The sequence below is a fragment of the Panicum virgatum genome, unplaced genomic scaffold, assembly GCF_016808335.1.
Source record: "Panicum virgatum strain AP13 unplaced genomic scaffold, P.virgatum_v5 scaffold_183, whole genome shotgun sequence".
NCBI lineage: Eukaryota > Viridiplantae > Streptophyta > Magnoliopsida > Poales > Poaceae > Panicum > Panicum virgatum.
Window position 1 is genome coordinate 430,001 of NW_024376262.1, and position 12,500 is coordinate 442,500.

The 12,500-nt window shown below is 47.4% G+C and overlaps 3 protein-coding genes across 3 annotated transcripts in view; all 3 read left to right on the forward strand.

Annotated features, from left to right (window-relative positions):
• The window catches only part of LOC120693842 (NADH-ubiquinone oxidoreductase chain 4-like), a 1,599-nt gene extending 134 nt beyond the window's left edge, over positions 1 to 1,465 (forward strand). The window contains exon 1 of the mRNA XM_039977059.1: positions 1 to 1,465. This exon is cut by the window's left edge and continues 134 nt beyond it. Coding sequence (XP_039832993.1) covers positions 1 to 515 — 515 coding nt within the window. The 3' untranslated portion in view covers positions 516 to 1,465.
• LOC120693824 (ATP synthase subunit alpha, mitochondrial) overlaps positions 1 to 8,875 on the forward strand; it is a 13,686-nt gene extending 4,811 nt beyond the window's left edge. Inside the window, exon 1 of the mRNA XM_039977041.1 lies at positions 1 to 8,875. This exon is cut by the window's left edge and continues 4,811 nt beyond it. The gene's annotated coding sequence lies outside the window, so the exon portion shown is untranslated.
• LOC120693831 (NADH-ubiquinone oxidoreductase chain 4) lies at positions 1,458 to 8,718 on the forward strand. Its single transcript, XM_039977049.1, has 3 exons — positions 1,458 to 1,980; positions 5,509 to 5,931; positions 8,601 to 8,718. Exons 1-3 carry the CDS (start codon positions 1,554 to 1,556, stop codon positions 8,687 to 8,689), a joined length of 939 nt encoding a protein of 312 aa, XP_039832983.1. The 5' UTR covers positions 1,458 to 1,553; the 3' UTR covers positions 8,690 to 8,718.
• Positions 8,876 to 12,500: the final 3,625 nt, after the last annotated feature.

The following is a 12,500-nucleotide window of genomic DNA, read 5'->3' on the forward strand; positions in this document are numbered from 1 at the left end:
TCAGTGAATGCTATTTCGATCTAAGTGGTCCTATTCTCTGTCCCGTGCTAGGAAGCATTACTCCTCTTTTCATTCCAAATTCTTCAATAAGACTGATACGATTGATTGGTCTGTGCGTTTCTCTTATTACTTTTTTGTATCCCCCTGTTCCTCGGATACAATTCGATCCTTCTACGGCCAATTCTCAATTTGTGGAAAGCCTTCGATGGCTTCCTTATGAAAACATCCATTTGTATATGGGTATAGACGGTCTTTCATTATTCTTCGTGATATTGACCACATTTCTGATCCCTATTTGCATTTCAGTGGGTTGGTCTGGTATGAGAAGTTTCGGGAAAGAGTATATTACAGCATTTCTAATTCGTGAATTTCTAATGATCGCCGTGTCCTGCATGCTGGATCCTCTACTATTCTATGTTCTTTCCGAAAGCGTGCCAATCCCTATGTTGTGCGGAGCTGAGCATCTTCTATTCGCTGGGATCAAGCTTTTCCTCTGCAGGGGCCTTGTGCAGTAAACCCCCTACGGGCGGTCCCCCGTCGTCGTAAAGTAGTAAAGGTCCCCGCGAAGCTTTCGGGAAGAGGGGTAGTCTTGTGCGTAAGCATAGCATTTCTGGTCGAACCACCGAACCACACATCTTTTTTTGGTGGGAGGGTACTCCGAGTAGTGGGTACCTCGTAGGACCTCGACCCGCCTACTCTGGTCTTGTATGGATATGCAGGAAGGGGTGCTCCTAGGTGTGTGTAGGGGGTGTGTTTGTTCGCGAGAATGGATTCCTCGTCAAGTCAGGGGGGGTGTGGACACACTTGCGCGAATTCGGGTAACGGCTACAAGGGATAAAAATAAAGGAAACTGTACCCGACCAGGGATGGACGTAAACTCGTAAGCTACCGAGGGTAGGGATAATCGTCCAGGTCTTATTGTTTAAAAAAAAAGCCGCCCCGCCACAGCAGGCAGGTTAGTTCCTCTGTCGTTGCCGGAGAGTTCTTGGCGAAGAGACCTTAGGATAAGTTGCTAAAACAAACGGAGGGGAGGATCGACCCGTTCAGTAGAATTCCGAAGAAAGACTGTTGGCAGCAGGTGGAGACATTGGCCCCCTTCCAAATAAATGCGGGCAGGGTAGAGCTCGGCAGAGGGTTCGAGAATAGGGTTTTTTACGGTCGGGTCCCCTACCACTAGTCCGGCTAGCCTTCTTCGGGCAGGAAGCAGGCCGGGCCCGACGGGCGGGCATCTCCCGCAACGCAAGCTGCATTGTTCGCCACCACCCGAGAAGCAAAAGATTCGAGAGTCAAGGCGGAAAAGACAAGCATAGTGGTCTAATGCCAAGGGCCGACGACGGAAGCTCGGGACGGAGCCGTATGATGCGGAAGTCTCACGTACGGTTCCCTGAGAAGGGAGTGGCTACCCACTGGAGCTTCGACCAACCACCACCGGTCAATTTCGCTTTGGGGCCACCCCTGACTCTACCATCATTATAGGGGTATGGGGTTCGAGACAAAGAAAGATCAAGGCTGCATATCAGTTTTTCCTATATACTTTACTTGGATCCGTTTTTATGCTATTAGCTATTCTGTTGATTCTTCTCCAAACAGGAACCACCGATTTACAAATTTTATTAACCACTGAATTTAGTGAGCGGCGCCAAATCCTTCTATGGATTGCCTTTTTCGCCTCTTTTGCCGTCAAAGTGCCTATGGTACCAGTTCATATTTGGTTACCCGAAGCCCATGTAGAGGCACCTACGGCTGGATCCGTCATCTTGGCAGGAATTCTTTTAAAATTGGGAACCTACGGGTTTTTAAGATTTTCAATACCCATGTTTCCCGAAGCGACACTTTGTTTCACTCCTTTCATTTATACTCTAAGTGCGATTGCTATAATATATACTTCCTTGACCACTTTAAGACAGATCGATCTTAAGAAGATCATTGCCTACTCCTCAGTAGCCCATATGAATTTGGTGACTATTGGTATGTTTAGTCGGGCGGCGGCCGTTAGGTCACCTATTTTGAGTTATGGACACACAAGCAAGGCCAAAACATGTGTGCCGGGCGTGCGACCCATCAACCTACTAGCAATAGGGGAGAAAACTTAGCATGTCGCAACAAAAGCGTCGATTCGAGGCGTCAGCAAAACACCGCCGTCTGTTCCTAAAACAAAACCCCTTAGCGCCCCGGGACGGGAGTGGGGGACGGCCCTACGCAGACAGCAGCAGCACCGGCTCTACGAAGTCCGAATCGAATCTTTCGGTTGGCTTTCCCGTGAATAAGAATAGTTGGGCGCGGCGAAGCGAGCGCTTTTAGCTGTTTCGCTTGCTTCTTTCTTATTGTGGCGGCTATTATATTATGGCGTGGCTGAAATGAACGAAAAGCGAGATGAACCTTTCAAATCGATTGATAGATGGCCTGATCTGTTCTGATAGATCGAAAGGGAATCTATCAATAATAAGGGTTGACCTCTTTCTATCTATTGATGATACAAGATATCTATCTATTCTGGATCCATCATAAATAAATCGATATGTATCTGATGGAGTCTACATCGTATGTAGAGCGCCCAAGCGCTTTTTTGGCCTGCTCAGTTCTATTATCCATCGGTCCAATGCACTGGCTCATCTCATGGAGGGAAAAAGCAAATGTAGTTAGTTGTCTTGTTGTTGTTCGCCGCCTCGACACATTCCCCGGCATCGTCCCACACAGAAAGAAAGAGCGTGGAGCCCCGGCCCGACCTGTAAGTCCGCTAACGTAAAGCGAGGAGTTGAGCCTGAACTGGCGAACCGAAGTGACTTTCGTAACCATACTTCCTACAGCTAACACGTGTCCAGTCCAGCGGGAACGCGCAGCGCAAACGAACGTGAGCTGCTATACCGAATCCCCCGCAGGCCATCGGGGACCTAGTGGTAAGGCCATGATCCGCAGGGGAAGGGATCACTCATTCTTCTATTGGGGACAGGTGCACGAACGACAACTCCAAACGTCAGACATCCGCCGCCTATACCTACCGTTTAGGTGGCACCAGCGAGATCCAGCTAAGGTAAGGAACTTCGTGTCGCGGCTGCTCCACTCCGCTGCGGTCTTTTGAACTGAACTTCGTTGCCTTCCCGCGCGCGAAACGAATGGGCGCTGTGTCGTGGGTCAGTTTTGGGGTGGGGGGCAGAGAGAGACCAGAAGAATGATTCATTTGGATCGACGAGCCATTTCGCGAATCAATAGAATGTCTCTCTATCCATATCTATTCTATCTTTATATGACGGGCCAAAAGAAGTATTTTTTTTTATGGCATGTGAGATGATCGCGCCTAGTAGCCACATATCAGCTGCGCTCAATATGCGGGATTTCCGTTGGATCAGATCTTTCGCTTTGACGAATTTGGACCTAGCGAAAAGGACTCTAAGCCTTCGCGCAAACAAGCAAAGTAGAAGCAAGACGAGGAAGCGGAGCTGTCGTAGAAGCAGTAGCTTCCCCCGACAATATACAATACAACAGTAGCGACCATGAATAAAAAAGCCCCTAGTTTAACGAGTTCGCAGCTTTTCCCGGGCCGGAGAAGGGCAACTACTTATTGATTGATCGCCTTTCTTTGATATGTGTTCAATTTAGTACAATACAAACTACAACTAGATCAAAGCGGAAGGGCCACTCACTATAGAAGCTATAACTAGCCTAGCCCTAGCCAATAGTATAGAGTTTAGTAGTCGGCCAAACCCCCATGCTCACGACATGTTCTTGATATTGATTGAGTTGGAGGGAGTCAGAGACTACCACGGAATCCTTCCATAGTCACCCCGGTGACCTTCGTCACCAAAGCGTCACGACAGTTTCCAAGACCCCTCATATAATCTCCAGTGGGGATCAGTCGGAGCACGTAGGAATGCCGACCACTACATAAGCCGCTGGCGGAGAAAGCTCGAAGAGCTTCCCTTCATTCGCTTCGCGGGAGTCGCACACAGCACATAGCTGGAAGTCAGAGGGCCCGTACTACCTGCCTAACCCTTCGCTCCGAGGGACCGTAGAACGGAAAGCGCCTTCTAAACAACTCGGCAGAAGGGAAGGGGCCTATGTATTTGCATGACCCCTGCGGATTTGACCCTACCTACACCCGGAGCCAATCCCCTAGCGGTCCTGCCACCACGCCGCAGAACAGGAGCTCGTGTGGAACCTTGGATTTCTGGCGTAACAGCGGTGGAAGGTATAAAAATATTACGGCCGCATAACATAGGGGCCTACGCTAAGGTCGGCCAAAATATGGACACCCGAAGGGCCCGGCGCGCACAATCCTATCCTATCTGAGCCCGTCATTGCATGCACTTCGGACAGCCGCCCGTAGCATCATAAAGAGCACCTCCCTTTCGAGGTACCCAAATGGAACGGTCTTTATTTGTGTTGTTGGTTGGTCTTTCTCAACGTGGTCTATAGCACGAAAAACCATTCTTTACAAGATAGGGCCGTTCACATGAAAGAAAAGCTCAAATCCATTCTTCATGGTCGGGCGCATTTCTCCAAATCCTCCAGGATCACAAGTGGAACGCTAAGCAAGGGTGGGGAGGCTGCGAGCTCCGCGTCGAACAGAAAGAAGCAAGCAGGGGGTGTTGCCGTAGCGCGCCCCGGAGAGCAAGCGTAGGCAACCAAACAAAAAAAGGCTACAAAAGTAGCTAGCTAGCGTTTTTAAGCTGGCTGCCTTTTCTAGCGCGCGTACTCTTCTGTGGAGTCGCACGGAACGAGCCTTGTCTTCCCTCCAACGACTAGCTCCCTTTTCTTGTTCCGGTCACCCTTCTCTTGCCGTGGAAGGACTTTTGCCTGTGGTGTGGTCCAACCCGTGGGCGGAGTCGCCCTCATCCCCTCATTGCTCAGTGCTCCCTGCAGCTTCGCTGGGCTTTACCCGCGTGGACGCGGGCTTATATTCTATAAGAGAATGAAAAGCTCTCTCTTTACAATAAAACGCGAACTGCGCGGAGCCCACCCTTTTTCGTTTTCTGCCGCCACTGGGTGGCCGCTGGGGAAACACTGCCCGGCCGCCTCTCGGGAAAGGGGGGTGGGGGATGGGCCTACCTATCCCGAGGGAGCAGTTGAGAGGTTCCATATGCCGAGCCGAAGGGCAGAACTTCAGTGCGTGATCGTAGTATGTCACCTCGTCTCGTCCTCGCAGCATCGAAGAGTACCTATGCACTATGTTCCGGTTCACTGATAAGGAAGATAGAGTTGGGGTGGGGGTCTACGATGTGATACTATAGTATAGTATAGTATAGTATAGTATAGTATAGTATAGTATAGTATAGTATAGTATAGTATAGTATAGTATGCCCCGGGGAGAAAGATGCGCAACTCAAAACAGAAGCAGGAAGCGTGTTGTCAAAAATATCGGAGGTTACCAGATCTCTGAGACTACCATCGATCCGACAGAGCGGAACAACCAGAAAAAGAAGTGGAGTTATAAAGCCGTATGATAGGTGGTAACTATCTTGTACGGTTCGGGGGGTAAGCGGCGTACTCCGGGGGAATATTAGGCTCTATCGAACATACAGGGAATTGGAGGTAGCATTTTACTTATGTTAAGTCATGGACTGGTTTCTTCAGCCCTTTTTCTATGTGTTGGTGTTCTATATGACCGACATAAGACTCGACTTGTTAGATATTATGGAGGTTTAGTGAGCACCATGCCGAATTTCTCTACCATTTTCTTCTTTTTCACTTTAGCCAATATGAGTTTACCCGGCACTAGCAGCTTTATCGGGGAATTTCTAATCTTAGTAGGAGCTTTCCAAAGAAATAGCTTAGTAGCCACATTAGCAGCGCTTGGGATGATTTTAGGCGCGGCGTATTCCCTTTGGCTATATAATCGTGTGGTTTCTGGAAATTTAAAACCCGATTTCCTCTATAAATTCTCCGATCTAAATGGCAGAGAAGTTTCCATATTTCTACCTTTTCTTGTTGGAGGGGCGACCGTCCGTTGAACTACCAAAAAAGGGTAAACCAATGTGATCATAACATTGTAGGTGCTTGCGATGGGACGGATGCGACTTCCCTCATAAGTAATGGGTGGCATAGCCCGTAGCAGAAGTCCCCTTTTTTTATCCATTTCTTTATTACCCCAGAGGGGCCCGCCCTGGTGGGACCGAGAGAAAGAAAGGACGGGGGGGGCGACCATGCATGGCACTTCTCGACCGTGTCTCCGAGGGACAGTTGAACGAGCGACTCATGAATGCTGCCGGGTCGGACGAGCCAATAACTCGAACGTGTTCGGTCAGTTTTTTGAGCAAGAATCACAGCGTTACCTTACCTTCACCATGATACGGACTCCAAGTTCTTATGGCAGAGCACGAGGAGTTTCCTTCAATATGATGATGAGAATGGAAACCAGAAGCACGACTGGGTCTTCGTAGTCCGAGATCTCATACTTATATATCAGTCACAGTAACGTAAGCATGAGACTTTTTGGTAGTACCGGTGAACCAGATGGCCGCGGCGAGGGAATCTGGGACGGAGGACTCGTAATATCTCTATAGATCTGGCAAAAGCGAAAGACCCCTAACGTCAGGGGCTGACCACTGAGCTCACTCAGGCCTCGCTGGGCGGGCCAGAGTGGGTGCGAGCTGGAATTGCCATAGCTTATGGTTAGAGCAATAGGAAAGGGCCCAGCGGAGAGAACAGTCAGGATAACGAGCGCGGAGCCCGCTTGGCAGGCGGCAGGAGCTGTGGGCAAGTGCTTGCTTGGTAGGCCAACAGCCCTGTGAACCGGGCGGGGCACTCGACGAAAGGGGGCACACTGAGCAAGTACGAAAAATTGGCCCCGCGGAGCTTTCAAAAAGAAAAGCAAGGACCACTACGGGAGGTCGAACCACGGACCGGAGGTAGTAGAACGTGATCCGCACCGGTCAATATTGGATCAAACAATAGGGGACCGTAGCACTGACCTTTATTTTGCAAGACAATAGGTACTGTTCCCTACCGAGACAAGGGACACTCTCAACGGATCCTCCACGCGCTGGGCATACCATAGTTCTTCCGTGCGTCTTTATCGTGGCGGAAACAGAACAAAAGGGAAAGACCCGGCCGACTCGCCCAGGGCTCGAGGGCGAGCCATACGAGAGTGAGTCGAATTCTGTTTACGTTCTCGGTTTGGTTCGGGCCCCTCTCGATCTTTTGCGTATAAGGGAAGGGGGAAGGAGTCTAAATCTATGGACATTAATGAACCACCATTGATGGACGTTGCACATGACACGATCAATTCGACTCGACGGTCCGGTGCTAATAGAAGTCGCTTACTCTCCGTCTAGCGAAGGTGCCAGGGCAGGGCTTTTTTTTTTAGTAATAGTGGGCGGGTCTCATGAGATTTCATCTATGCCGGCCGTCGGAATCAAACGAGGGTCGAAGGACCATTCGATTCATTAAGGGGGACGGCCCATTTGTAAGGCGGGGGGGCCTGAATGAAGAGCGGACCAGACTCTTCTTTGTTTCAGCTGCTCCCACGCACGCAGACCGGAAGATCTCAGTTGTCCTGGACTAGACAAGTACGTAGAGATCTTCGTGGAACCGGGGAGGGAGTCTCAATCGATCTTTTCTAGGATTCCAACTCACGCCACGCACGAAGATTTATCTATTGATAGAGTTAAGGGCTCGGCTCCCCCGACTCTAAAAGGTTAGGTTACTACCAGCTTGCCTCTACGGAAGAGGTGTACTTTGTACTGTCTGGAGGTCATATAGATCGGAACCCGGAGCGAGTTGAACGAAAGCCTTACCCACTGCTACAACTACTGGCGCTTCAAAGGGCTTAGATTCTAAGGTAGGGGTGTCAGCCGTGAAAGCCTTTGGTACTTTAGTAAGGCGAGCAGCCCTTAAACAAAATCAAAGGCGCGACCATCCCCCCTTCCCCTATTTTAGCATTTCATTCTCTATTTGGCCCGCCTCATGAAAAATGATAGGCCTATTGATTCGAAGTAAGTACGAAAGGGTCGGTCAATAGCATAGCTCTTTTTTTTTTCTCCTTTCGAAGGAAAGGCCTTCGCATTCTTAATCTGGTAGGGCCGGACGGCTTTGTTTGCCCTAGCTTGGCGAATCGCGCCCCTGACCGTTCTCGCGAAGTCTTTGCAACGGCTGGGAAACCAGTCTACGAAGCTAAGCATATTGCCACGCCGACCATCAAATACGAGATTGGGCCCCTTCTCAAAGATGGAATGGCCCAGCCCAATAAAGGAAGGTTAACGTACGCGATGCCTTCCATTTGTACGAATCGCTAACATACCACGCACGACCGGACGTAGAGCCAAAATTCACTGGCAGACCGAGTCGGGCGCAGGTGCCAGATCCTCAAAGTAAAGTATCGATCAGCCTAGTGTACCAACCACGTGGTACGACGGGCACTCAAAGACCTGGCGAATGAGGGCCCACCCCACCCAAGAGCGCTTATGTCATATGGGAACTATTGGCTGGAAACAATCCTTATGGTTTTGATATCCGGTTAGAATAATAAGAAAGAATCAAAGTCCAGGTTGGTTGGTGAGCCTAGTGATAGGAGACTATCTAGCTTGGTTCGGAGAGCACTTGTTGGGTTTAAGATTAGTTTTTTGCTAAATGTTAAGGCCTAAATGCTGAACTATTGACCCTACTTGTTCGGATGGGTGTTCACCCCAAAGTGTTCCCGGACTGCATGCATACATCCGTAAGTAACTTAGTGCAACATGGCAAATTTCATTGAGAGGAATCAGCAAAGAAAAGAAATCTTCTCCGGGTGACTGGATCGCCCCGGAACCACAAGAATCCTTAGAATGGGATTCCAACTCAGCACCTTTTGTTTTGAGATTTTGAGAAGAGTTGCTCTTTGGAGAGCACAGTACGATGAAAGTTGTAAGCTGTGTTCGGGGGGGAGTTATTGCCTATCGTTGTCCTCTATGGTAGAACCCGTCGGGGAGGCCTGAGAAAGGTGTTGTAGCCTCGGTTGACATCGCACCTAAAAAGAGAAGGCATTCCATCTTGTAACTACTTATTATAGTAGCCAGTACAATTCCCGAGGAAAGGAAATAGAGCTGATACCGGGATAAGCTATCGATACTGAAACTGAATGTACCCAATACTTTTCCCTTATCCTAGTTCCGACAAGTCAATAGCACCAATCAGCAAAGCAACATATCTGTTTTGTTTATCTTTTCCGAGCTCGCCCTTACGATTGAGATTTATACATTTTGAAGGGAAGCATCGAAGGGGCTATTTCCGGGTGTCGTACTGATCTGATCCGTAACTGGCGATCTGTCCTTCTTCTTTCACTTGGTTTTTCTTCCCTTCGGCACTCCTTAACTCGGAGATACTCCTTCGGTACTACTTGGCTACTACTTGAACAGAAGGGTTTACTCCCACCCATCGCTCAACTCTTTCTTATTCACACACGCCTACAGATATGTTGGAAGAACAAGCAAGGGAATAATTGGGTTCTTATGTGTCGCCATCAATTGGATCTATTCTACCCAGTAGACCTTTGCAAAGAAGAAGAAATGAGGATCTACTAGCCGATCACGAAATAAGCTCACTCGTGGTCCCTACTGCTTATGGGACAGTGATCGAATCAGTTCAACTGGTAGATGAAATGGGAATTTATATGGAAGCGCACGAGGGGAAGCAAAGACGGGGCGAAGGGATTACGGACCGGGCTTTCGATACGCTGGATTTGATACCTTCTGATATTGCACTAGAAATGGAATAGAGGAGGAAGAGGCTAGGTAGGCTGTAGTAGCGCATGCTGGAAAGCTAGTCAAGGTTGTTCGACAAAGCACATTAGCAAAGGTAGTTATTTCAGTAACTTTATCTGGTTTCAATCCTTCCGTTACGAGATATCCTTTCGTACAACGGCACTGCTCCTCAGCAAATCTAATCCCAATACGAATTCCAGAATAATGCTATAACGGAGCCTTCCTTTCCAATCGAATCTGTATCCTCTGTTTCGAAGAAAGCTATCCCCACACCTGCCTCAAGAAAAAGAAGAAGCAATTCTATTTTCTATTATAGTATGATAAGGAAAGTCAAGCGGACCCGTACCCAGTAGTAGATTTCCTTGAATGAGGATTCTCGGGCAACAACGCATATGACGAGCGATAGGTCAAAGCGAAAACTGATCAAGAAGCTTTTCAATGATATAGATGGCGGGTAGGGAGTAGCTCTTTTCTTTAATAAGGCAATTTTACCATAATCCAAAACCTATAGCCGATCCATCCATCCAATCCGGGGTCCAGTTCTACCCCCCACAAAGGTATCAGACTACTGAATCAAGGCAACTCGCTTTCCAATGAGTAAAGTAAAGAGAGTCCTCCTTAAGATCTGACTGATCTGTCAGGCTGAGCTCAAAGTTCAGTGTTCTAGGCGAAGCGAAACGAAGGCGCGCAGCGAAGAAAAATTGCGTAGCGTAGCAAGTATTTCTGATCAGCGGATTCTGTTTTCATGGGCGGCACGCCGACACAATCTCAAATCAAGAATCACACGGCTATGAGACTGAGAATTAGGCGCTAGAGGCGCTCTCTTTTTCTCTGCCTTTGGTCAGCCTGGTCACCTTCGCACACACCTTTCTTTAACAACACAGTTAAAGGCCTGCTGATAGCTCCATACCCTGGTACAAACCTCCAGTAATAACCCCAGCAACCCTTCAACCCTCGGAGTTCTCTGACATTGGCTGGTTCTGGCCAAGCTGTCATGCCCTCTACCTTGTTTGTATCAGTAGATACCCCAATTTCATAAATAATGTATTTCCTTTATTCAATTCACTATGTAACGAAGTTGATAAGCTCACGCAACCCATTCTAGAATATTAGAGTAGGGAGTATCGAACTGCCACTAGTACTAGTACAGCTATCTACGAGAAAAGGAAACGATCAAACCGCCTACACCTATTCCATTGGTTAACTATTCCGGTTCTATTCTTGAATCGTAGTGAGCTTGCCTCAGAGCACCGAGCAAACAGCTAGCCAGCTTCTCCTACAATTAATGCTCTACAGCTTTGTAATTTCCCTAGCTTACCACAAGATAGAGTTTGAGCCTTATTGGATAATACATATCTTTCGACACCTGAGAATTTAGAGAACCTTTGGTAGAAGGCACTATCTTACCTACTTTGGTTCTGATGTGTGGGGTGCTATTGGCTTTGTTTGAGGATAAGTTCGTTTTTCTGGCTTATTCTATTTACCACTATTCTTTGACTTTACTTTGAGAAAAAGAGAAATGAGAGTTTCGCCACTTTTGTCTACGCTACTGGTACCTGGTTGGAAAACGATTCGAGAAGTGAGAACTAGCGACGAAGGGCGCTGCTGTGCTTATTTTCATGCCAACAGCCTTCTATCTATCTGGACAGACTTTGAACAAAGGGAAACGTAGAACTTGAAATTATTTATTCAAAGGCTTGACTTTGATACAAGTAGCATGGTAGGAAATATACTTGGTCTCTTTAGGGCTGTACCTAGTATAGCATTGTTATAGGTACTTTTGATCTGCAGATTGTACTAGTAACTATCCCCCTGAGCTTTGTGTTGATACTCCCACCAATAAGATCATAATCCCAATATCTGAAAAAAGAGATTCTAACAGTAGAACTAGTCAAGAATTAACTAAGAAAAATAAGATTTAAGCTGTAGGCAAGAAATCTATTGTCATCTATTCAATGAAAACACATTATTTCTTTCAAATAGAACTATATGACTATCTTCGGTGCTTACTGGCACAAAGCAAGTGGGAAGATCTGTAGTCAACTTATTCTGGCCTAGGTAACCAGGACGAGATATGTTGTAACAAGCCTAAACTTATTATTTGATTACTTTGCTTAAGACATGCAATCAACAACTTGATTTTAATAGGAAAGACAGAAAGAACACTCCTTGCTTTGATTGGTAGCAGAAGGGAGGGCGCGTTGCCTGCCTTCATTTTTCTTGGATATTCAACACTTGCATATGAGAGAACTTCAAACTACTTATTTGCAACAGCAAGCTGAATAATAGAATAAATAAGCAAGGAAGGAATAGGAAGGAAAGAAAGAATAGGGTTGTCGCTGATACGCTGTTTGGATTAGATGTCGCAATATCGGTTGTAGTATTTCCGCTCTTTCTATAAGCTAAGAGAGATGTCGCATAATCGGTTGTTCATGATCTTATAATTCATGGACCAAAGTCGCAAATCGCTTGTTCTCATTCAAGCATGAGTTCGTTCAAAGTCGGCAAGGGGAATCAGAGAAAGGGCAGTTTAGTCAACAATCATGACCATGGGAGCATTTGTTCGCTTTCTAGGTACCCCCGGACTAGTCATCGCCTTTGAGCTGGGAAAAGCATTTACCCGGAGTCGGCTATTCCTGATTCAGAAAGGAAAGGTATGTCTACCCACATACCTTTCCTCCCACTATCTTTCTTAACTAATTAACTCTGCTCTGGGACTAGTTTGAAAAGAATTTCCTGCGGCCACTCAATTTCGAATAATTAGTGTATTCTTTCTTTGGACATTCGTTTTTTCCACCGGAGTTGTTGAGCTGTAGAACTTATAAG

Excerpts from the sequence above, each read along its gene's own strand:
- LOC120693831 (XM_039977049.1), top strand. The coding sequence starts at position 1,554 with ATGCTATTAGCTATTCTGTTGATTCTTCTCCAAACAGGAACCACCGAT. Across the intron at positions 1,981-5,508 it reads GACTATTGGTATGTTTAGTC|CGAACATACAGGGAATTGGA; the intron begins GGGCGGCGGCCG and ends ATTAGGCTCTAT. Across the intron at positions 5,932-8,600 it reads TCTACCTTTTCTTGTTGGAG|TTGTTCGGATGGGTGTTCAC; the intron begins GGGCGACCGTCC and ends TATTGACCCTAC.